At 43.9% G+C, this 25,904-nt stretch overlaps 1 protein-coding gene across 1 annotated transcript in view; it reads right to left on the bottom strand.

Moving 5' to 3' along the window:
• Positions 1-631: 631 nt before the first annotated feature.
• Positions 632-25,904, bottom strand: part of PRR12 (proline rich 12) — a 58,886-nt gene continuing 33,613 nt past the window's right edge. Inside the window, exons 9-17 of the mRNA XM_033084018.1 lie at positions 21,903-22,019; positions 14,986-15,116; positions 12,055-12,091; positions 11,724-11,844; positions 9,306-9,431; positions 6,791-6,888; positions 4,729-4,857; positions 2,990-3,085; positions 632-812 (exon numbers count right to left, since the gene is read on the bottom strand). Of these exons, the coding sequence (XP_032939909.1) occupies positions 672-812; positions 2,990-3,085; positions 4,729-4,857; positions 6,791-6,888; positions 9,306-9,431; positions 11,724-11,844; positions 12,055-12,091; positions 14,986-15,116; positions 21,903-22,019 (996 nt within the window). The 3' untranslated portion in view covers positions 632-671. The remainder of the gene's footprint in view (positions 813-2,989; positions 3,086-4,728; positions 4,858-6,790; positions 6,889-9,305; positions 9,432-11,723; positions 11,845-12,054; positions 12,092-14,985; positions 15,117-21,902; positions 22,020-25,904) is intronic.

Raw genomic sequence — 25,904 nt, 5'->3', positions numbered from 1 at the left:
ATTTCTGGAGGCGTCCCCACATTTTTGGAAGCCTCCTCTAATTTTTAGGGTTGATCCCCCCTATTTTCAGAATGGTCTCGCCCACACTAAGGAGCTCCACGCTTACACTGGGATGTTCCATCCTCATCACGGGGGTGTCCCATTTTGGGGATTTTTCCCCCATTTTTTTCGAGGTTTTTCCCAATTTTGGGGGTTTTCTCCCCATTTTTTTTGATTTTTCCCCCATTCTGGAGGCGTCCCCAATTTCTGAAGGTGCCCCCTCATATTTTTGGGCTGATCCCCCCTATTTTCAGAATGGTTCCCCCATTCCAAGCAGTTCCGGGATGTTCCATTCTCCTCGTGGGGGTGCCCCATTTTGGTGATTCCCCCATTTTTCGCGGTTTTTCCCGATTTTGGGGTTTTTTTCCCCAATTTTGGGGTGTCCCCAAATTTCTGAAGGTGTCCCCCCATTTCTGGAAGCATCCCCCAAATTTTAGGGTGGATCCCCCCTATTTTCAGAATGGTTCCCCCCACTCCAATGAGCTCCGTGCCCACACCTGGGATGTTCCATTCTCCTCGCGGGGGTGTCCCATTTTGGGAAGCCCCCATTTTTCGAGGTTTTCCCCAATTTTGGGATTTTTCCCCCCAATTTCGGGGGTCTCCCCTGGTCCTGGGGGGATTTTTGGGGGGTCTCAGGCGCACTTGGCCCGCGCCTGGGCCAGCAGCTCGCTGAAGGAGTCGAAGAGGCGCTCGAGCCAGGGCTGGTTGCGCATGCAGCGCTGCACCACCTCCTCCTGGCCCAGGTCCTCGGCCCGGCCCTCGATGGCCGTCGTCTGCGGGGACACGGCGCGGGGTCAGCGGGGTGGCCACGGGGCTAGTGGGGTGGCTACTGTGGCTAGTGGGGCGGAGGGGGTGGGGAAATGGCTGCTGTGGCTAGTGGGGTGGGGAAATGGCCAGTGTGGTTAGTGGGATGGCTACTGTGGCTACTGGGATGGGGGGTGGCTACTGGGGTGGGGAAATGGCCACCATGGCTACCAGGTTGCCAAAATGGCCACCATGGCTGCTGGGATGGGGAATGGCCACTGTGGCTACTGGGATGGGGGAATGGCCACCGTGGCTAGTGGAATGGTTACTGTGGCTACCAGAATGGCCACGGTGGCTAGTGGGATGGGGAGTGGCTACTGGGGTGGGGAAATGGCCACCATGGCTAGTGGGATGGCTACTGTGGCTAGTGGGATGGGGGATGGCTACCAGAATGGCCACCGTGGCTACCGGGCTGCAGGGTGGCTACTGGGATGGGGGAATGGCCACTGTGGCTAGTGGGATGGCTACTGTGGCTAGTGGGTCGGAGGGGGTGGGGAAATGGCCACCGTGGCTAGTGGAATGGCTACTGTGGCTAGTGGGATGGGGGGTGGCTACTGGGGTGGGGAAATGGCTACTGTGGCTAGTGGAATGGTCACTGTGGCTACTGGGTCAGAGGGGATGGGGAAATGGCCACTGTGGCTAGGGGGATGGCTACTGTGGCTAGTGGGGCGGAGGGGGTGGGGGAATGGCCAGCGTGGCTACTGGGATGGGGGATGGCTACCAGAATGGCCACTGTGGCTACTGGGCTGCAGGGTGGCTACTGGGATGGGGAAATGGCCACTGTGGCTAGTGGGATGGCTACTGTGGCTAGTGGGTCAGAGGGGGTGGGGAAATGGCCACTGTGGCTACTTGGATGGGGAAATGGCTACTGTGGTTACTGGGATGGGGAAATGGCCACTGTGGCTAGTGGAATGGCCACTGTGGCTAGCGGGATGGGGGGTGGCTACTGGGACAGGGAAATGGCCACGGTGGCTACTGGGATGGGGGAATGGCCAGTGGGGTGGCCACTGTGGCTACCAGGCTGCTGGGATGGGGAATGGCCACTGTGGCTACTGGGATGGGGGAATGGCCAGCAGGAGAGGGAATGGCCAGTGGGGTGGCCACCGTGGCTACCGGGCAGAGAGGTGGCTACTGAGATGGGGAAATGGCTAGTGGTGTTGCTACTGTGGCTACCAGGCTGCTGGGGTGGGGAAATGGCCACCATGGCTAGTGGAATGGCCACTGTGGCTAGTGGGATGGGGGGAGGCTGCTGGGATGGGGAAATGGTCACTGTGGCTACTGGGATAGGGGAACGGCCAGCAGGATGGGAAAGGGCTAGTGGGGTGGCCACTGTGGCTACTGGGATGGGGAAGTGGCCACCGTGGCTACCAGGCTGCCAGGGTGGCTACTGGGATGGGGAAATGGCCACTGTGGCTAGCGGGGCAGAGGGGATGGGAAATGGCTGCTGTGGCTACTGGGATGGTTACTGTGGCTACTGGGTCAGAGGGGGTGGGGAAATGGCCACGGTGGCTACTGGGATGGCCACGGTGGCTAGTGGCATGAGGGTGGCTACTGGGATGGGAGAATGGCCAGCAGGATGGGGAAATGGCCAGTGAGGTGGCCACCGTGGCTACCGGGCTGTGGGGTGGCTACTGGGATGGGGGAATGGCCAGTAGGGTGGGCAAGTGGCCACCATGGTTACCGGGCTGCAGGGTGGCTACTGGAATGGGGAAATGGCCACTGTGGCTACCAGCATGGAGGAATGGCCAGTGGGGTGACACACAGGTAGCCCAGGTGACAGGCTGGTAGCCCAGGTGGCCAGATTGGTAGTCCTGCTAGCCCAGGTAGCCCTGTTGGTAGCCCAGGTAGCCCTGTTGGTAGCCCACCTCGTCCTTGCAGCGCAGGAAGGTGTGGGGGACATGGGGCAATGTGAGGTGACAGGGAGGGATGTGAGGGGACAGGGGTGACCCTGCTAGCCCAGGTGACAGGTTGGTAGCCCAGGTAGCCCAGGGGGAATTCCTGGTAGCCCACCTCGTCCTTGCAGCGCAGGAAGGTGTGGGGGACACGGGGCAATGTGAGGTGACAGGGGGGGATGTGAGGTGACAGGGATGGCCCTGCTAGCCCAGGTGACAGTTTGGTAGCCCAGGTAGCCCGTTTGGTAGCCCACCTCGTCCTTGCAGCGCAGGAAGGTGTGGTATTTGTAGTGGTGCAGCGAGTGGTACAGCGTGTACAGGAACGACTTCTCCACCTCCACCTTGAACTCCTGCGGGCACAGAAACCACCTCAGAACAGCTGGGCAAGTAAAACTCACCTGGGGCAACTAAAAATCACCCCAAAAACTCACCTGGGCAACTAAAAATCATCTGGGGCAACTAAAAAACAACCCAAAAACTCACCTGGGCAAGTAAAACTCACCTGGGGCAACCAAAAACAACCCAAAAACTCACCTGGGCAACTAAAAATCACTTGGGGCAACTAAAAAACAACCCAAAAACTCACCTGAGATACATCAAAACCACCACCAAAAATCACCTGGGCAACTAAAAACTCACCTGGGCAACTAAAAAACACCTAGGGCAACCCAAAAACAACCCAAAAACACCTGGGGAACCCCAAAAACTCACCTGGGGCAACCAAAAACTTACCTGGGCAACTAAAAATACCCCCAAAATCACCTAAGACACATCAAAAACACCCCAAAAACTCACCTGGGGCAACCAAAACTCACCTGGGGAACCCCAAAACTCACCTGGGCAACTAAAAACTCACGTGGGGCAACCAAAAAACAACCCAAAACCTCACCTGGGCAACTAAAACTCACCTGGGGAACCCCAAAAACTCACCTGGGGAAACCAAAACTCACCTGGGGCAACTAAAACCACCCCAAAACACCCCAAAAACTCACCTGGGCACCCCAAAAACACCCCAAAAACTCACCTGGGCACCCAAAATCCCACCTGGGACCCCTCAAACCTCACCTGGGACTTCTCTGGGATCCCCAAAACCCACCTGGGACCCCCCAAACCTCACCTGGGACCCCCCAAACCTCACCTGGGACCCCCCAAACCTCACCTGGGACCCCTCAAACCTCACCTGGAACCTCCAAAATCCCACCTGAAACCACCTGTGAGTCCCAAAATCCCACCTGAGACCCCCAAACCTCACCTGTGAGTCCCAAAATCTCAACTGGGACTCCTCAAACCTCACCTGGGACCACCCAAAACTACCCGAGACACCCCAAAAATCACCTGAGACCCCTGAAAACTCACCTGGGATCCTTCAAATCTCACCTGGGACCCCCCATACCTCACCTGGGACCCCCAGAACTCACCTAGGACCCCCAAACCTCACCTGAGACCCCTCAAATCTCACCTGGGACCCCCAAAATCTCACCTGGGACCCCTCAAACCTCACCTGAGACCCCCCAAACCTCACCTGGGATCCCTCAAACCTCACCTGGGACCCCTAAACCTCACCTGAAACCTCACCTGGGACCCCCAAAATCCCACCTGAGACCCCCAAACCTCACCTGGGACCCCTCAAACCTCACCTGGGACCCCTCAAACCTCACCTGTGAGTCCCAAAATCCCACCTGGGACCCCTCAAAACTCACCTGGGACCTCCCAAACCTCACCTGGGACCCCCCAAACCTCACCTGAAACCACCCAAAATCTCACCTGGGACCCCTCTGGGACCCCCCAAACCTCACCTGGGACTCACCTGTCCCCCCCCAGCTCTCACCTGTGGTTTGCCCACGCTCCTCTTGACCTTGCTGAGCGTTTTCCTGTTGTAGGGATCCCCCATGGACCCCCCAAAATCTCACCTGGGACCCCTCAAACCTCACCTGGGACCCCCAAAACCTCACCTGTGCCCCCCAAACCTCACCTGTGCCATCCCAAACCTCACCTGTGGTTTGCCCACGCTCCTCTTGACCTTGCTGAGCGTTTTCCTGTTGTAGGGATCCCCCCCCGGGCGCAGCTTCACCAACGACTCGCCCGGCTCGGCGTGCAGCTGGGGAAAGGTGTGCAGGGCCTCCTGGGGGGACAGGTGGGGTCACCTGGGGTCAGGTGAGGTCACCTGAGAGCACCTGGGGTCACCTGGGGTCACCTGGGATCACCTGGGGTCAGGTGGGGTCACCTGAGGTCACCTGAGAGCACCTGGGGTCACCTGAGGGCACCTGGGGTCACCTGAGGTCACCTGAGCTGGGGAAAGGTGTGCAGGGCCTCCTGGGGGGACAGGAGGGGTCACCTGGGGTCAGGTGAGGTCACCTGGGGCACCTGGGATCACCTGAGATCACCTGAGATCAGCTGGGGTCACCTGGGGTCACCTGGGGTCATCTGGGGGCACCAGGGGTCACCTGAGGGCACCTGGGGTCATCTGGGGTCACCTGGGGTCACCTGAGGGTACCTGGGGTCACCTAAGAGCACCTGAGAACACCTGGGGTCACCTGAGGTCACATGGGGTCAGGTGAGGTCACCTGGGGTCACCTGAGAGTTCCTGGGGTCACCTGAGATCACCTGAGATCAGCTGGGGTCACCTGGGGTCACCTGAGGGCACCTGGGGGCACCTGGGGTCATCTGGGGTCACCTGGGGACACCTGAGAACACCTGGGGTCACCTGAGAGCTCCTGAGGTCACCTGAGGTCAGGTGAGGTCACCTGAGGTCACCTGAGAGCACCTGGGGTCACCTGGGGTCACCTGAGTGCACCTGAGCTCAGGAAAGGTGTGCAGGGCCTCCTGGGGGGAGCACACCTGAGATCAGCTCACCTGGGGTCACCTGGGGTCACCTGAGATCACCTGGGGGCACCTGGGAGCACCTGAGATCACCTGAGATCAGCTGAGCACACCTGGGGTCACCTGAGGTCACCTGGGGCACCTGGGGTCACCTGAGAGCACCTGAGATCAGCTGGGGTCACCTGAGAGCACCTGGGGGCACCTGAGAGCATCTGAGATCAGCTGGGGACACCTGGGGTCACCTGGGGTCACCTGAGAGCACCTGGGGTCACCTGAGCTGGGGAAAGGTGTGCAGGGCCTCCTGGGGGGACAGGTGGGGTCACCTGGGGGCACCTGGGGGCACCTGAGAGGATCTGAGGTCACCTGGGGGCACCTGGGGTCAGGTGAGGTCACCTGGGGGCACCTGGGATCAGGTGAGGTCACCTGGGGGCACCTGAGGTCACTTGGGGGTCACCCGGGGGCACCTGAGCTCCACTGCTGACCCCCAACAAGGCCCCAAATCCCCTCCCAGGACCCCCCAAACCCACAAATCCCCCCAAAATCTATCCCCAAATCCCCTCCCAGCACCCCTAAATCCCCCAAATCCACCCCAAACCCCCCAATTCTGGCCCCCAGCAATCCCAAACCGCCCCCAAATCCATCCCCAAATTCCCTCCCAATTCCCCTGAATCCCCCAAATCCCCTCCCAGCCCCCAAATTCCCCAAAATCCATTCCTAAATGCCCCCCAATCCCCCAAATCCCCCCCAAAATCCCCAAATCCCCCCAAATTCCCTTCAAACAAGACCTCAAATTCCCCCAAATTCCCTCAAAATCCCCCCAAAATCCCCCTAAAAATCCACCTCAAATCCCCCCAAAATCCCAAAATCCCCCCAAAATCCCCAAAATCCTCCTAAAAATCCACCCCAAACCCCCCTAAAATCCATCCCCAAAATCCCCAAATCCATCTCATACCCCCCCAAATCCCCAAAATCCATCCCCAAATCCCCCCCAAACCCCCAAAATTCCCCGAAATCCCCCCAAAACCCCCCCAAACCCCCCAAAAATCCACTCCAAATCCCCCTAAAATCCCCAAAATCCCCCCAAATCCCCCCACAACCCCCCCCAAATCCCCCCCAAAATCCCCCCAAAATCTCCCTAAAAATCCCCCCCAAAACCCCCCCAAAATCCCCAAACCCCCCCAAAATCCCCAAATCCCCCCAAAATCCCCAAATCCCCCCAAATCCCAAATGCCCACCTGCAGGCTGGGGTTCAGGGTCACCCTTTTCAGCACTTTCTTCTTGTGGTCGTTGAGGATGCCGTCGATTTTCCTCATGGGGGGCAGGTACAGCTCGTCTGGGGGGGGTTGGGGGGAATTTGGGATTTTTGGGGGGTTTGAGGGGATTTTTGGGGGGATTTTGGGGGGATTTTGGGATCTCTGAGTGACATTTTTGAGGGGATTTTTGTGAGGATTTTGGGGTTTCTGAGGGATATTTTTGGGGATATTTTTGGGACCATTTTGGGATTTCTGAGGGACATTTTTGAGATGATTTTTTAGGATTTCTGAGTGACATTTCTGGGGATTTTTTGGGATTCCTGAGTGACATTTTTGGGGGAGTTTTGGGATTTCTGAGTGACATTTTTGAGGGGATTTTTGGGGGTTCCTGAGGAACATTTTTGGGGTTTTTTGGGATTTCTGAGTGACATTTTTGAGAGGATTTTTGGGATTTCTGAGTGACATTTTTGAGAGGATTTTTGGGGATATTTTTGGGACCATTTTTTGGATTTCTGAGGGGTATTTTTGAGGGGATTTTTGGGGAGATTTTTGGATTACTGAGTGACATTTTTGAGGGGATTTTTTGGGATTTCTGAGTGACATTTTTGAGGGGATTTTTGGGGATTTCTGAGTGACATTTTTGAGGGGATTTTTGGGGATTTCTGAGTGACATTTTTGAGAGGATTTTTGGGATTTCTGAGTGACATTTTTAAAGGGAATTTTGGGAGGATTTTTGGGGATATTTTTGGGACCATTTTTGGATTTCTGAGGAGTATTTTTGAGGGGATTTCTGTGAGGATTTTTGGGATTTCTGAGGGACATTTTTGAGAGGATTTTTTTGGATTTCTGAGTGACATTTTTGAGGGAATTTTTGGGATTTCTGAGTGACATTTTTAAAGGGAATTTTGGGAGGATTTTTGAGGATATTTTTGGGACCATTTTTGGATTTCTGAGGAGTACTTTTGAGGGGATTTTTGGGATTTCTGACTGACATTTTTGAGAGGATTTTTTAGGATTTCTGAGTGACATTTTTGAGGATTTTTTGGGTTTTCTGAGTGACATTTTTGAGGGGATTTTTTGGGATTTCTGAGCGACATTTTTGAGGGGATTTTTGTGAGGATTTTGGGGTTTCTGAGGGACATTTTTGACAGGATTTTTGAGAGGATTTTGGGGATATTTTTGGGACCATTTTTTGGATTTTTGAGGAGTATTTTTGGGAATATTTTTGTCAGAATTTTTGGGATTTCTGAGGGACATTTTTGAGGGGATTTTGTGATTTCTGAGGGGTATTTTTGAGGGGATTTTTGGGAGGATTTTGGGATTTCTGAGTGACATTTTTGGAGGATTTTTGGGATTTCTGAGTGACAATTTTGGAGGATTTTTGGGATTTCTGAGTGACAATTTTGAGGGGATTTTTGGGGATATTTTTGGGTCAATTTTTTGGATTTCTGAGGGACATTTTTGAGAGGATTTTCGGGGGGTCCTGAGGGACATTTTTGGGGATTTTTTGGGATTTCTGAGGGACATTTTTGAGGGGATTTTTGGTATTTCTGAGTGACATTTTTGAGGGGATTCTGGGATTTCTGAGTGACATTTTTGAGGATTTTTGGGATTTCTGAGTGACATTTTTGAGGGGATTTTTGGGGGGATTTTGGGGTTTCTGAGGGACATTTTTGAGGAGATTTTTGGGATTTCTGAGTGACATTTTTGGGAGGATTTTTGGGGGTTTCTGAGTGACATTTTTGAGGGGATTTTTGGGAGGATTTTTGGGGATATTTTTGGGACCATTTTTGGATTTCTGAGGAGTATTTTTGAGAGGATTTCTGTGAGATTTTTTGGGATTTCTGAGGGATATTTTTGGGAATATTTTTGTGAGAATTTTTGGGATTTCTGAGGGATATTTTTGAGAGGATTTTGTGAGGATTTTTGGGGGTTTCTGAGGGACATTTTTGAGGGGATTTTTGGGGATATTTTTGGGACCATTTTTTAGATTTCTGAGTGACATTTTTGAGGAGATTTTTGGGGAGATTTTGGGGTTTCTGCGGGACATTTTTAAAGGGAATTTTGGGAGGATTTTGGGGATTTCTGAGTGACATTTTTGAGGGAATTTTTGGGATTTCTGAGTGACATTTTTGACAGGATTTTTTGGGATTTCTGAGTGACATTTTTGGGGGAGTTTTGAGATTTCTGAGTGACATTTTTGGGGATTTTTGGGGATTTCTGAGTGACATTTTTGGGGGATTTTGGATTTCTGAGTGACATTTTTGGGGATTTTTGGGATTTCTGAGTGACATTTTTGAGGATTTTTGGGATTTCTGAGGGACATTTTTGAGGGGATTTTTGTGAGGATTTTGGGATTTCTGAGTGACATTTTTCAGGAGATTTTTTGGATTACTGAGTGACATTTTTGAGGGATGTTTGGAGTTTCCTGAGTGACATTTTTATGGGATTTTTGGACGTTCCTGACGGATATTTCTGCATCCTGGGGGTCTCTCACCGTTGGTGTCCTCCAGGGCCTGGATCATGTCGGGGTCCAGCGCGGTGCTGACCAACATCTCCACGTAGCTGCGGTACATCTCCTTCATGGCCCGCGTGTTCAGCACCCGCCCCGGCGGCGCCCGCTCTAAGGGACGCGGCCCCTTTAAGGGGAGGGGCTCGGGGAGCCACGCCCCTTTACACTGAGCCACGCCCCTTTCAGCTGAGCCACGCCCCTTTACAGGAGAGCCACGCCCCCTTCATAAAAATCACCAGCCAGATATTTTGTAAAAGGGTCGTGGTCCCTTTAAGAGAGAGCCACGCCCATTTGAGAGAGCCACGCCCCTTTGTAGAAGAGCCACACCCCTTTAAATGGGAGCCACGCCCCCTCCCAAAAAATCACCAGCCAGATATTTTATAAAAGGGTCGTGGTCCCTTTAAGAGAGAGCCACGCCCCTTTAAGAGCCACGCCCCTTTACACTGAGCCACGCCCCATTACAGGATAACCACGCCCCCTTTACTTGAGCCACGCCCCCTCAAAACCCCCCAAAAATCCCCCAAAAAATCCCAAAAAATCCCCAAAAATCGCCCCAAAACTCCCAAATTTTAGGATTTTCACCCCCAAATTTTGGGATTTTCACCCCAAAACCCCCTCAGACCCCCCAAAATTTTGAGAACACCCCAAAATCTCAAAAAAAATCTCCCTAAAACCCCCAAAACCCCCAAAAAATCCCCAAAAAATCCCAAAACCCCCCCAAAAATCCACCAAAAAATCCCAAAAAATCACCCTAAATCCCCCAAATTTTAGGATTTTCACCCCCAAATTTTGGAGACACCCCAAAAATTCCCTCAGACCCCCAAAACCCAACTCAGACACCCCAACATCCTCCCAAGAATCCCCAAAAAATCCCAAAAACCCCCCAAAAATCCCCCCAAAAAATCCCAAAAAAATCGCCCCAAAACCCCCAAATTCTGAGATTTTCACCCCAAATTTTTGGTTTTTCACCCCAAATTTCGTTGTCTCACCCTCCTCGCTCTGGGGGTTGGGGCTGGACTCCTCAAACACACCAAAAATCCCCCAAAAATTCCCTCAAAAACCCCAAAAAATTCCCAAAAAATCCCCAAAAATCGCCCCAAAACCCCCAAATTTCAGGATTTTCACCCCCAAATTTCGAGATTTTCACCCCAAATTTTAGGATTTTCACCCCAAATTTTTGATTTTTCCCCCCAAAATCCCCCCAAATTTTGGTTTCTCACCCTCCTCGCTCTGGGGGTTGGGGCTGGACTCCTCAAACACCCCAAAATCCACCCAAAAATTCCAAAAAAATCCCCCACAAATCCCCCAAAAATCCCCTAAAACCACCAAAAATCCCAAAAAATCACCCTAAACCCCCCAAATTTTGGGATTTTCACCCCAAAAATCCCCTTCAGACACCCTAAAATTTTGGGGACATCCCAAAAATTCCTTCAGATCCCCCAAAATTTCCCCAAAATCCCCTCAAAACCCCCAAAAATCCCCAAAAAGTCCCAAAAAAATCCCCAAAAATCGCCCTAAAACCCCCAAATTTTGTGATTTTTACCCCCAAATTTTGGCATTTTCACCCCAAACCCCCCCCAAATTTTGAGGACGCCCCAAAAATCTCCTCAGACCTCCAAAAACCAACTCAGACACCCCGAAATCCCCCCCAAAACCCCAAAATTCCTCCAAAAATCCCCAAAAAATCCCCTAAAAGCCCAAAAAAACCCCAAAAAATCCCCGTAAAACTCCCAAATTTTCGGGTTTTCCCCCTCAAACACCCCCAAATTTTGGGGGCACCCCAAAATTATCCCTCAGACTCCCAAAAACCAACTCAGACCCCCCAAAATCCCCTCAAAATCCCCAAAAAATCCCCAAAAAATCCCCAAAAAATCCCCAAAAAATCAAAAAAATCCCCAAAAAATTCCCCTAAAACCCCCAAATTTTTGTTTTTTCCCCCCAAATTTCGATCTCTCACCCTCCTCGCTCTGGGGGTCGGGGCTGGACTCCTCAAACACCCCAAAAATCTCCCAAAAATCCCCTAAAAACCCCAAAAAATCCCCAAAAATCGCCCCAAAACCCCCAAATTTTAGGATTTTCACCCCAAATTTTTGGTTTTTTCCCCCCAAATTTTAGGATTTTCCCCCCAAATTTTTGGTTTTTCCCCCCAAATTTTAGGATTTTCCCCCCAAATTTTTGGTTTTTCCCCCCAAATTTTGATCTCTCACCCTCCTCGCTCTGGGGGTCGGGGCTGGACTCCTCAAACACCCCAAAGTCCCCCAAAAAACACCAAAAATCCCCAAAAAATCCCCAAAAAATCCCAAAAAATAAAAAAAATCCCCCAAAAATTCCCCTAAAACCCCCAAATTTTGGGATTTTCCCCCCAAAATTTTGAGATTTTCCCCCCAATTTTCGCTCTCTCACCCTCCTCGCTCTGGGGGTCGGGGCTGGACTCCGACTCCGACGTCGTCGCCGCCTCCTTGAGCCACTTTTTCCTTTTTTTGGGGGGGGGCTCGGCCTTGACCTTGGGGGGCTTGGCCTTGGACTTGGGGGGAGGGGCGGGGGGGGTGGGGGAGGGGCAGGGGGGGAGGGGAGGGGGAGGAGGGGGGGGAGGGGGAGGGGGAGGAGGGGGAGGTGGTGGGGGAGGGGCCGGGGGTTCTTTTTTGGGGGGTTTGGGGTTTTTGTCGCTTTTTTGGGGTTTTTGGGGTTTTTCCGTGGGGGAGGGGGAGGGGTCGGGTTTGGGGGGGGGAGGGGCTTTGGGGGGAGGGGCGGGTTTGGGGTGGGGCTGGCGCCTGGGGGGGGAGGGGAGAGAAAAAAAAGGGGGAGGGGTTAGAGAGGGGTGGGGTCCAGGTGTGCCCAGCTGTGCCCAGGTGTGCCCAGGTGTCCCAGGTGTGCCCCAGCTGTGCCCAGGTGTGCCCAGGTGTGCCCAGGTGTGCCCCAGGTGTGCTCAGGTAACCCCAGGTGTGCCCAGGTGTGCTCAGGTGAGTTCCTGGTATCCCCAGGTGTGTCTCAGGTGAGTCTCAGGTGTGTCCAGGTGTGCCCCAAGTATCCCTAGGTACCCTCAGGTAACCCCCAGGTGTGTCCAGGTATCCTCAGATGTCCCCAGATAACCCCAAGTGAGTCTCAGGTGTGTCCCAGGTGTGTCCCAGGTAACCCCAGGTGTGCCCCAGGTGTCCCCAGGTAAACCTCAGGTGTCCCCACGTGTGTCCCAGGTAACCCCAGGCGTGCCCAGGTGTGCCCAGGTGAGTCCCAGGTACACCCAGATGTGCCCCAGGTGTGCTCAGGTATCCTCAGATGTCCCCAGGTAACCCCAGATGAGTCTCAGGTGTGTCCAGGTGTGTCCAGGTAACCCCCAAGTATCCCTAGGTACCCCCAGGTAAACCCCAGGTGTGTTCCAGGTGATTCTCAGGTGTGTCCAGGTGTGTCCCAGGTACTCCCAGGTATCCCTATCTACCCCCAGGAGTGCCCCAGGTGTGTCCCAGGTGTGTCCCAGGTGTGTCCCAGGTGTGCCCAGGTGTGCCCAGGTGTGCTCAGGTGTGCCCAGGTAACCCCCAGGTGTGTCCAGTTGTGCCCAGGTGTGTTCAGGTGTGTCCCAGGTGTGTCCAGTTGTGCCCAGGTGTGCTCAGCTGTGTCCCAGGTGTGTCTCAGGTGTGTCCCAGGTGTGTCCAGGTAACCCCCAAGTATCCCTAGGTACCCTCAGGTACCCCCAGGTGTGTCCCAGGTAACCTCAGGTGTGTCCCAGGTGTGTCCCAGGTAACTCCCAGGTACCCCCAGGTGTGCCCAGGTGTGTCCCAGGTGTGCCCAGGTAACCCCAGGTGTGCCCAGGTGTGTCCAGGTGTGCCCAGGTGAGTCCCAGGTAACGCCAGGTGTGCCCAGGTGTGCCCAGGTACCCCCAGGTGTGTCCCAGGTGTGCCCATGATGTCCCCAGGTACCCTCAGGTGTGTCCAGATAACCCCAGGTAAGTCTCAGGTAACTCCCAGGTGTGTCCCATGTGTGTCCAGGTGTGCCCAGGTGTGCTCAGGTGTGCCCAGGTAACCCCATGTGAGTCCCAGGTGTGTCCCAGGTGTGCTCAGGTGAGTCCCAGGTGTGTCCAGGTAACCCCAGGTGTGTCCCAGGTGTGTCCCAGGTGTGCTCAGGTGTGTCCCAGGTGTGCCCAGGTAACCCCCAAGTATCCCTAGGTACCCTCAGGTAAACCCCAGGTGAGTCCCAGGTGAGTCCCAGGTGTCCCCAGGTAAACCTCAGGTGTCCCTATGTGTGTTCCAGGTAACCCCGGGTGTGTCCAGGTGTGTCCCAGGTGTGCCCAGGTTTGTCCCAGGTGTCCCCAGGTGTGCTCAGGTGTGTTCCAGGTGAGTCCCAGGTGTGCCCAGGTGTGTCCCAGGTGTGTGCAGGTAACTCCCAGGTACACCCAGGTGTGCCCCAGGTGTCCCCAGGTGTCCCCAGGTGTGTCCCAGGTGTGTCTAGGTAACCCCAGGTATCCCCAGGTGAGTCCCAGGTAACTCCCAGGTAACTCCAGGTGTGTCCAAGTGAGTCCCAGGTACACCCAGGTGTGCCCCAGGTAACCCCAGGTGTGTTCCAGATGTCCCCAGGTAAACCTCAGGTGTCCCCAGGTGTGTTCCAGGTAACCTCAGGTGTGCTCAGGTGAGTTCCTGATATCCTCAGGTGTGCCCCAGGTGTCCCCAGGTGTGTCCAGGTGTGCCCAGGTAACCCCCAAATATCCCTGGGTAACTCCAGGTGTGTCCAGGTGTGTCCAGGTGTGTCCAGGTGTGTCCCAGGTGTGCCCAGGTGTGCTCAGCTGAGTTCCTGGTATCCCCAGGTATGCCCAGGTGTGTCCCAGGTACACCCAGGTGTGTCCCAGGTGTGGTTCAGGTGTCCTCAGGTGTGCTCAGGTGTGCCCCAGGTAACCCCAGGTATCTCTAGGTACCCCCAGGTGTGCCCAGGTGTCCCCAGGTGTGTCACCTGAGGGCCAGGGGCCGGTGCCAGGGTTTCCTGGAGCACACTCTCACACCTGTCCCCATGTCCCCAATGTCCCCAGGTGTCCCCAGGTGTGTCCAGGTGTCCCCAGGTGTCCCCAGGTGTGTCACCTGAGTGCCAGGGGCCGGTGCCAGGGTTTCCTGGAGCACACTCTCACACCTGTCCCCATGTCCCCAATGTCCCCAATGTCCCCAGGTGTGCCCAGGTGTCCCCAGGTGTGTCCCCAATGTCCCCAGGTGTGTCACACCTGTCCCCAGGTGTCCCCAGGTGTCCCCAATGTCCCCAGGTGTCCCCAGGTGTCCCCAGGTGTGTCACCTGAGTGCCAGGGGCCGGTGCCAGGGTTTCCTGGAGCACACTCTCACACCTGTCCCCATGTCCCCAATGTCCCCAATGTCCCCAGGTGTGTCACACCTGTCCCCAGGTGTCCCCAGGTGTCCCCAGGTGTCCCCAGGTGTCCCCAGGGGTGTCACCTGAGTGCCAGTGGGCGGTGCCAGGGTTTCCTGGAGCACACTCTCACACCTGTCCCCATGTCCCCAATGTCCCAATGTCCCCAATGTCCCCAATGTCCCCAATGTCCCCAGGTGTGTCACCTGAGGGCCAGGGGCCGGTGCCAGGGTTTCCTGGAGCACACTCTCACACCTGTCCCCATGTCCCCAATGTCCCCAATGTCCCCAGGTGTCCCCAGGTGTGTCACAGGTGTCCCCAGGTGTGTCACCTGAGGGCCAGGGGCCGGTGCCAGGGTTTCCTGGAGCACACTCTCACGTAATCTTTCTTGTTGACGTTCTCCAGGAATTTGACGTAGAGCCGCTGGTACCGGTGCTTGGCGTCCCCAAAGTAACCCAGGTACTGGAAAATTGGGGGGGAAAAAACATCAAAAACCCAAAATACCAAAATATCCCAAAATATCCCCAAAAATCCCACCCAAAATACCCAAAAAATCCCCTTAAAAACACCCAAAAAACTCCAAAATCTAAAAAAAAAATCCCAATAAAATCCCCCAAAATCACCTCCAAAATCACCCCAGGTACTGAAAATGGGGAAAAAATGGGTCAGGGATATCCTAAAAAAACCAAAAATCCCAAAAATCCAACCCAAAATATCCCAAAATCCAAAAAAATCCCCCATAAAAATCTCCAAAATCTAAAAAAATACTGCTTAAAAAATCCCAAAATCAGCCCAAAGTAACCCAGGTACTGAAAAATTGGGGGGGAAAAAACATCAAAAACCCAAAATACCAAAATATCCCAAAATATCCCCAAAAATCCCACCCAAAATACCCAAAAAATCCCCTTAAAAACACCCAAAAAACTCCAAAATCTAAAAAAAAATCCCAATAAAATCCCCCAAAATCACCTCCAAAATCACCCCAGGTACTGAAAATGGGGAAAAAACGGGTCAGGGATATCCCAAAAAAATCAAAAATCCCAAAAAAATTCATCCTAAAAAACCCCAAAATCCAAAAAAATCCCCCATAAAAAATTCCAAAATCTAAAAAAATCCTGCTTAAAAGATCCCAAAATCCCCCAAAAATCATTGAAAATCCCCCCCAAAATCACCCCAGGTACTGAAAAATGGGGTGAAAATGGGAGTGAAAAATACCAAAAAACCAAAATCCCAAATATCCAACCCAAAATATCCCAAAATCCAAAAAAATCCCCCCAAAAAACTCCAAAATCCAAAATAATTCCCAATAAAAAACTCCAAAATCCCCCCAAAGTAACCCAGGTACTGAAAAATTGGGAAAAATGGGTCAGGGATATCCCAAAAAAACCAAAAATCCCAAAAATCCAACCCAAAATATCCCAAAATCCCAAAAAAATCCCCTATAAAAATCACCAAAATCTAAAAAAAATCCCAATAAAATACCCAAAAATCCCCCAAAATCCCCCCCAAAGTAACCCAAGTACTGAAAAATTGGCAAAAATGGGATCAGGGACATCCCAAAAAAAACCAAAAAAACCCAAAATCCCAAAAAATCCCCCCTAAAAAACCCCAAAATCCCCCGAAATTCCCATTAAAAACCATAAAAATGTCCAATAAAATACCCCAAAATCTCCCCAGGTACTAAAAATGGGGAAAAAATGGGGGTGAAAAACACCAAAAACCCAAAATCCCAAAAAATTCACCCTAAAAAAACCCAAAAATCCCAAAAATTTCCCATAAAAAAACCCCAAAAATTCTCAAAAATTCCCAATAAAAAGCATAAAATCCCCAATAAAAAATCCCAAAATCTCCCCAGGTACTGAAAATGGGGAAAAAATGGGGGTGAAAAACATCAAAATATCAAAAAAAACCAAAATCCCAAAAAATCCATCCTAAAAAAACCCAAAACCCCAAAAAAATCCCCCCTAAAAAACCCCAAAAATCCTCAAAAATTCCCATTAAAAACCATAAAATCCCCCCTAAAAAATCCTAAAACCACCCCAGGTACTGAAAATGGAGGTCAAGGACACCCCAAAAATCCCAAAAACCAAAAAAATCCCAAAAAATCCAACTCAAAATATCCCAAAATCCAAAAAAATCCCCTAAAAAATTCCAAAAATCCCCAAAAATTCTCATTAAAAACCATAAAAATGCTCAATAAAAAAATCCAAAAAACCCCAAAAATCCCCCAAAAAAACCCAAAAAATTCCCTGTAAAAAAACCCCAAAATCCCCAAAAACTCCCAATAAAAACCATAAAAATGTCCAATAAAAAAATCCCAAAAAACCCCAAAAATCCCCCAAAAAACCCCAAAAAAATCCCCATTAAAAAAACCCAAAAATCCCAAAAAATTCCCAATAAAAACCATAAAAGTGTCCAATAAAAAACCCCAAAAAAACCCAAAAATCCCCAAAAATTCCCAATAAAAACCACAAAAATGTCCAATAAAAAACCCCAAAAATCCCCAAAAATTCCCCTAAAAAACCCCAAAAAATCCCCAAAAAATTCCCAATAAAAACCATAAAAATGTCCAATAAAAAACCCCAAAAGACCCCAAAAATCCCAAAAAAATCCCAATAAAAACCATAAAAATGTTCAATAAAAAAATCCCATAAATCCCCAAAAATTCCCATTAAAAACCACAAAAATGTTCAATAAAAAACCCCAAAAAAACCCAAAAATTCCCCTAAAAACCTCCAAAAATTCCCCATAAAAAAACCCCAAAATCCCAAAAAATTCTCAATAAAAACCATAATAATGTCCAATAAAAAAATCCCAAAAAACCCCAAAAATCCCCCAAAAAACCCCAAAAATTCCCCATAAAAAAACCCAAAAACCCCAAAAAATTCCCATTAAAAACCATAAAAATGTCCAATAAAAAAATCCCAAAAAACCCCAAAAAGTCCCCATAAAAAAACCCCAAAAATCCCAAAAAATTCCCATTAAAAACCACAAAAATGTCCAATAAAAAATCCCAAAAATCCCCCAAAAAAACCCCAAAAATCCCAAAAAATTCCCAACAAAAACCATAAAAATGTCCAATAAAAAACCCCCAAAAAACCCCAAAAATCCCTCAAAAAACCCCAAAAATTCCCCATAAAAAAACCCAGAAAATCCCAAAAAAATCCCAATAAAAACCATAAAAATGCCCAATAAAAAAATCCCAAAAAACCCCAAAAATTCCCCTAAAAAACCCCAAAATCCCCAAAAATTCCCAATAAAAATCCATAAAAATATCCAATAAAAAACCCCAAAAATCCTCAAAAAAACCCAAAAAATTCCCCCTAAAAAACCCCAAAAATCCAAAAAAATTCCCAATAAAAACCATAAAAATGTCCAACAAAAAACCCCAAAAAAACCCCAAAAATTCCCCTAAAAAAACCCCAAAATTCCCCAAAAATTCCCAATAAAAACCATAAAAATGTCCAATAAAAAAACCCCAAAAATCCCCCAAAAAACCCCAAAAATTCCCATTAAAAACCACAAAAATGTCCAATAAAAAAATCCCAAAAAACCCCAAAAATCCCCCAAAAAACCCAAAAAATCCCAAAAAAATCCCCCCTAAAAAACCCCAAAATTCCCAATAAAAACCACAAAAATGCCCAATAAAAAACCCCAAAAAAAACCCCAAAAATCCAAAAAAATTCCCAATAAAAACCACAAAAATGTCCAATAAAAAAATCCCAAAAATCCCCCAAAAAAACCCCAAAAATTCCCCATAAAAAAACCCCAAAAATCCCAAAAAATTCCCAATAAAAAACATAAAAATGTCCAATAAAAAACCCCAAAAAAACCCCAAAAATCCCAAAAAATCCCCTGTAAAAAAACCCCAAAAATCCCAAAAAATTCCCAATAAAAACCATAAAATGTCCAATAAAAAACCCCTAAAAAACCCCAAAAATCAAAAAAAATTCCCAATAAAAACCATAAAAATGCCCAATAAAAAATCTCAAAAAACCCCAAAAATCCCCCAAAAAACCCCAAAAATTTCCCATAAAAAAACCCCAAAAATCCCAAAAAATTCCCAATAAAAACCCCAAAAACCCCAAAAATTTCCCATAAAAAAACCCCAAAAATTCCAAAAAATTCCCAATAAAAAATATAAAAATGTCCAATAAAAAATCCCCAAAAAAACCCCAAAAATCCCAAAAAATTCCCAATAAAAACCATAAAAATGCCCAATAAAAAAACCCAAAAAAACCCCAAAAATCCCCAAAAAATCCCAATAAAAATCCATAAAAATGCCCAATAAAAAACCCCAAAAATCCCCCAAAAAAACCCCAAAAATTCCGTGTAAAAAAAACCCAAAATCCCCAAAAATTCCCAATAAAAATCCATAAAAATATCCAATAAAAAACCCCAAAAAACCCCAAAAATTCCTCAAAAAACCCAAAAAAATCCCCATTAAAAAAAACCCAAAAATCCCAAAAAATTCCCAATAAAAACCATAAAAATGTCCAATAAAAAACCCCAAAAAACCCCAAAAACCCCAAAAATTCCCCATAAAAAAACCCAAAAATCCCCAAAAATTCACAATAAAAACCACAAAAGTGTTCAATAAAAAACCCCCAAAAAACCCAAAAAATTCCCCTAAAAAACCCAAAAATCGCAAAAAATTCCCAATAAAAAACCATAAAAATGCCCAATAAAAAATCCCAAAAAACCCCAAAAAACCCAAAAAATTCCCCATAAAAAACCCCAAAAATCCCCAAAAATTCCCATTAAAAACCATAAAAATATCCAATAAAAAAATCCAAAAAAATCCAAAAAATTCCCCTAAAAAACCCCCAAAATTCCCAATAAAAACCACAAAAATGTCCAATAAAAAACCCCAAAAAACCCCAAAAATCCCCCAAAAAACCCCAAAAATTCCCCATAAAAAAACCCCAAAAATCCCAAAAAATTCTCAATAAAAACCATAAAAATGTCCAATAAAAAATCCCAAAAAAACCCCAAAATTTCCCCTAAAAAACCCCAAAAAAACCCCAAAATCCCAATTTTTTTTGGGCTAAAAATCAGATTTTAGTGCCAAATTTCACTTTTAGGATGGGATTTTTTAACTCTGATTTATCCTAAAAAATTTGGGATTTTTTTTTAATATTTTTTGGTGTCCCCAAGATATTTTTTGGGGGAAAAATTCCATTTTTTTGGGTTAAAAAAATCAGATTTTAGTGCCAAATCTCACTTTTAGGATGGGATTTTTTACCTCAAACTTATCCTAAAAATTTGGGATTTTTTTTTTATATTTTTTGAGGTCCCTTGAATATTTTTTTGGTGTTTTTGGGTGATTTTTTGAGGGAAAAATCTCATTTTTTTGGGCTAAAAAATCAGATTTTAGTGCCAAATCTCACTTTTAGGATAAGATTTTTAACTGAAATTTATCCTAAAAAATTTGGGATTTTTTGGGGTGTCCCTGAATATTTTTTGGTGTTTTTGGGTGATTTTTTAGGGGAAAAATCTCATTTTTTTGGCTAAAAAAATCAGATTTTAGTGCCAAATCTCACTTTTAGAATGGGATTTTTTACCTCAAACTTATCCTAAAAATTTTGGGATTTTTTTTTAATATTTTTTGGTGTCCCCAAGATATTTTTTGGGGGAAAAATCCCAATTTTTTTGGGTTAAAAAATCAGATTTTAGTGCCAAATCTCACTTTTAGGATGGGATTTTTTACCTCAAACTCATCCTAAAAATTTTGGGATTTTTTTTTATATTTTTTGGTGTCCCCAAGATATTTTTTGGGGGAAAAATCTCTTTTTTTTGGGCTAAAAAATCAGATTTCAGTGCCAAATCTCACTTTTAGGATGGGATTTTTTAACTCAGACTTATCCTAAAAATTTGGGATTTTTTTGGGATGTCCTGAAGAATTTTTTGGGATCCCCTGTGTGATTTTTGGGGAAAAAATCTCATTTTTTTGGGTTAAAAAATCAGATTTTAGTGCCAAATCTCATTTTTAGGATGGGATTTTTCAACTCAGGGTTGTCCTAAAAATTCTGGGATTTTTTTTTATATTTTTTGTTGTCCCTGGATATTTTTTGGGGGGAAAATTCCAATTTTTTTGGGTTAAAAAATCAGATTTTAGTGCCAAATCTCAGCTTTAGGATGGGATTTTTCCCCTCAAACTCATCCTAAAAATTTGGGATTTTTTTGGGGTCTCCCTGAATATTTTTTTGGTGTTTTTGGGTGATTTTTTAGGGAAAAAATCTCATTTTTTGGGCTAAAAAAATCAGATTTTAGTGCCAAATCTCACTTTTAGGATGGGATTTTTTACCTCAGATTTATCCTAAAAAATTTGGGATTTTTTTTTTATATTTTTTGGTGTCCCCAGGATATTTTTTGGTGTTTTTTGGGTAAAAAAATCAGATTTTAGTGCCAAATCTCAGCTTTAAGATGGGATTTTTCACCTCAAACTCATCCTAAAAAATTTGGGATTTTTTTGGGGTGTCCCTGAATATTTTTTTGGTGTTTTTGGGTGATTTTTTGGGGGAAAAATCTCATTTTTTTGGGCTAAAAATTCAGATTTTAGTGACAAATCTCAGCTCAGGGTTGTCCTAAAAAATTTGGGATTTTTTTTTATATTTTTAGGATCCCCCAGGATATTTTTTGGTGTTTTTTTGGCTAAAAAATCAGATTTTAGTGCCTAATCTCACTTTTAGGATGGGATTTTTCCTCTCAAACTCATCCTAAAAAATTTGGGATTTTTTTTTATATTTTTTGGTGTCCCCAAGATATTTTTTGGGGGAAAAATTCCATTTTTTTGCTAAAAAAATCAGATTTTAGTGCCAAATCTCACTTTTAGGATGGGATTTTTCCCCTCAAACTTATCCTAAAAAATTTTGGGATTTTTTTAAATATTTTTAGGGTCCCTGGATATTTTTGGGGGGAAAAATCTCATTTTTCTGGCTAAAAAAATCAGATTTTAGTGCCAAATCTCACTTTTAGGATGGGATTTTTTAACTCAGGATTGTCCTAAAAAATTGGGATTTTTTTGGGGTGTCCCTGAATATTTTTTTGGTGTTTTTGGGTGATTTTTTAGGGAAAAAATCTCATTTTTTTGGGCTGAAAAATCAGATTTTAGTGCCAAATCTCACTTTTAGGATGGGATTTTTTACCTCAAACTTATCCCAAAAATTCTGGGATTTTTTTTTTATATTTTTAGGATCCCCCAGGACATTTTTTGGTGTTTTTGGGATGTTTTTGGGTGTCACTCACGTTGCTGGTGGCACAGAACTGCCTCTGGCCGTCCTTGATCTCGGGGGTGAATTTTTGCAGCAGCGCCTTCTGCACCCTCCAGATGGGGGGAGGCTCCCTGCCCGTCTGCAGGGCCAGCTGGGGGGTTAGAAATCCAAAATTTATCACAAATAAATCCTAAATTAATCATAAATAAATCCTAAATAAATCCTAAATAAATCACAAATTCAGTAAAAAAAAAATCCCACAAAAAATCCCCCAAAACGCCACAAAATCCCCTAAAAAAACCCAAAAATCCATCCCAAATTCAGCCCAAATTCAGTCCAAATTAATCCTAAATAAATCCTAAATTAATCCTAAATAAATCTTAAATAAATCCTAAATAAATCCTAAATAAATTCTAAATAAATCCTAAATAAATCCTAAATAAATCATAAATAAATCACAAATTCAGTAAAAAAAAATCCCAAAAAATCCCCCAAAAATCCTCTAAAAATTTTCTAAAAAACCTTAAAATATCCCAAAAATTCATCCCAAATCCATCCTACATAAATCCTAAATAAATCCCAAATAAATCCTAAATAAATCCCAAATTAATCCCAAATAAATCCCAAATAAATCCTAAATAAATCCTAAATAAATCCTAAATAAATCTTAAATATATCTTAAATAAATCACAAATTCAGTAAAAAAAAAATCCCCTAAAAAATCCCCCAAAAATCCCCTAAAATCCTCTAAAAACCCCTAAAATATCCCAAAAATCCATCCCAAATTAATCCTAAATAAATCCCAAATTAATCCTAAATAAATCCTAAATAAATCCTAAATAAATCCTAAATAAATCACAAATTCAGTAAAAAAAAAGATCCCCCAAAATCCCCTAAAATCCCTCAAAAATCCCCCAAAAATCCCCGAAAAATCCTCTAAAAATTCCATAAAATGTCCCAAAAATCCACCCCAAATTCATCCTAAATAAATCCCAAATTAATCCTAAATAAATCCTAAATTAATCTTAAATAAATCCTAAATAAATCCTAAATAAATCACAAATTCAGTAAAAAAAAATCCCAAAAAAAATCCCCGAAAACGTCACAAAATCCCCTAAAATATCCCAAAAATCCATCCTAAATTCAGCCCAAATTCAGTCCAAATTAATCCTAAATAAATCCTAAATAAATCCCAAATAAATCCCAAATAAATCCTAAATAAATCCTAAATAAATCCCAAATAAATCCTAAATAAATCCTAAATAAATCCCAAATAAATCCCAAATAAATCCTAAATTCAGGCTGAGAAGAGGATCCCAGAAATTCCCTAAAATCCTAAAAAAAACCCAAAAAAACCACCTAAAATATCCCAAAAATCCACCCAAATTCATCCTAAATAAATCCTAAATAAATCTTAAATAAATCCTAAATAAATCCTAAATAAATCCCAAATAAATCACAAATTCAGTAAAAAAAAAATCCCAGAAATTCCCTAAAATTCCTCAAAAATCCTCTAAAAATCCTCTTTAAAATCCTCTAAAATCCTTAAAATATCCCAAAAATTCATCCCAAATTAATCCAAAATTCATCCTAAATAAATCCCAAATAAATCCTAAATAAATCATAAATTAATCCTAAATAAATCCCAAATTCAGTAAAAAAAATCCCAAAAAATCCCCCAAAAATCCTCTTAAAAATCCTCTAAAATCCTTAAAATATCCTAAAAATTAATCCCAAATTAATCCTAAATAAATCCCAAATAAATCCTAAATAAATCCTAAATAAATCATAAACAAATCACAAATTCAGTAAAAAAAAATCCCAAAAAATCCCCCAAAAATCCCCTAAAAAACCTCTAAAATCCTTAAAATATTCCAAAAATTCACCCCAAATTAATCCTAAATAAATCCTAAATAAATCCTAAATAAATCCCAAATAAATCCTAAATAAATCCCAAATAAATCCCAAATAAATCCCAAATAAATCCTAAATAAATCCTAAATAAATCCTAAATAAATCCTAAATAAATCCCAAATAAATCCCAAATAAATCCTAAATAAATCCTAAATAAATCCTAAATAAATCCTAAATTAATCCTAAATAAATCCCAAATAAATCCCAAATAAATCCCAAATAAATCCCAAATAAATCCTAAATAAATCCTAAATTAATCCTAAATAAATCCCAAATAAATCCTAAATAAATCCCAAATAAATCCTAAATAAATCTTAAATAAATCCTAAATTAATCTCAAATAAATCCTAAATTAATCTTAAATAAATCCCAAATAAATCCTAAATAAATCCCAAATAAATCCTAAATAAATTCTAAATAACTCCCAAATAAATCCTAAATAAATCCTAAATAAATCCTAAATAAATCCTAAATAAATCCTAAATTAATCTTAAATAAATCCTAAATAAATCCTAAATAAATCCTAAATAAATCCTAAATAAATCCCAAATAAATCCCAAATAAATCCCAAATAAATCCTAAATAAATCCCAAATAAATCCTAAATAAATCCTAAATAAATCCCAAATAAATCCCAAATAAATCCTAAATAAATCCTAAAAAAATCCTAAATAAATCCCAAATAAATCCTAAATAAATCCTAAATAAATTCTAAATAAATCCTAAATAAATCCTAAATTAATCCCAAATTAATCCCAAATAAATCCCAAATAAATCCTAAATAAATCCCAAATAAATCCTAAATAAATCCTAAATAAATCCCAAATAAATCCCAAATAAATCCCAAATAAATCCTAAATAAATCCTAAATAAATCCTAAATAAATCCTAAATAAATCCTAAATAAATCCCAAATAAATCCTAAATAAATCCTAAATAAATCCTAAATAAATCCCAAATAAATCCCAAATAAATCCTAAATAAATCCTAAATAAATCCTAAATAAATCCCAAATAAATCCCAAATAAATCCTAAATTAATCCTAAATAAATCCTAAATAAATCCTAAATAAATCTTAAATAAATCCTAAATAAATCCTAAATAAATCCCAAATAAATCCTAAATAAATCCTAAATTAATCTTAAATAAATCCCAAATAAATCCTAAATAAATCCTAAATAAATCCCAAATAAATCCTAAATAAATCCTAAATAAATCCTAAATAAATCCTAAATAAATCCCAAATAAATCCCAAATAAATCCCAAATAAATCCTAAATAAATCCTAAATAAATCCTAAATAAATCCTAAATTAATCCTAAATAAATCCCAAATAAATCCTAAATAAATCCTAAATAAATCCTAAATAAATCCCAAATAAATCCCAAATAAATCCCAAATAAATCCTAAATAAATCCTAAATAAATCCTAAATAAATCCCAAATAAATCCTAAATAAATCCTAAATTAATCCTAAATAAATCCTAAATAAATCCCAAATTAATCCTAAATAAATCCCAAATAAATCCTAAATAAATCCTAAATAAATCCCAAATAAATCCCAAATAAATCCTAAATAAATCCCAAATAAATCCTAAATAAATCCTAAATTCATCCTAAATAAATCCTAAATAAATCCCAAATAAATCCCAAATAAATCCCAAATAAATCCCAAATTAATCCCAAATAAATCCCAAATAAATCCCAAATTAATCCTAAATAAATCCCAAATAAATCCTAAATAAATCCCAAATAAATCCTAAATAAATCCTAAATAAATCCCAAATAAATCCTAAATAAATCCTAAATAAATCCTAAATAAATCCTAAATAAATCCCAAATAAATCCCAAATAAATCCTAAATAAATCCTAAATAAATCCCAAATAAATCCTAAATAAATCCTAAATAAATCCTAAATAAATCCCAAATAAATCCTAAATAAATCTTAAATAAATCCCAAATAAATCCTAAATAAATCTTAAATAAATCACAAATTCAGTAAAAAAAAATCCTAAAAAAATTCCCCCAAAAATCCTCTAAAATCCTTAAAATATCCCAAAAATTCATCCCAAATTAATCCTAAATAAATCCCAAATAAATCTTAAATAAATCCTAAATAAATCCC

This window comes from Catharus ustulatus, chromosome 35 (genome assembly GCF_009819885.2).
Source record: "Catharus ustulatus isolate bCatUst1 chromosome 35, bCatUst1.pri.v2, whole genome shotgun sequence".
Taxonomy (NCBI): Eukaryota; Metazoa; Chordata; class Aves; order Passeriformes; family Turdidae; genus Catharus; species Catharus ustulatus.
Note: the sequence above shows the minus strand (reverse complement) of the source record. Positions and strands in the feature narration are given on the sequence as shown.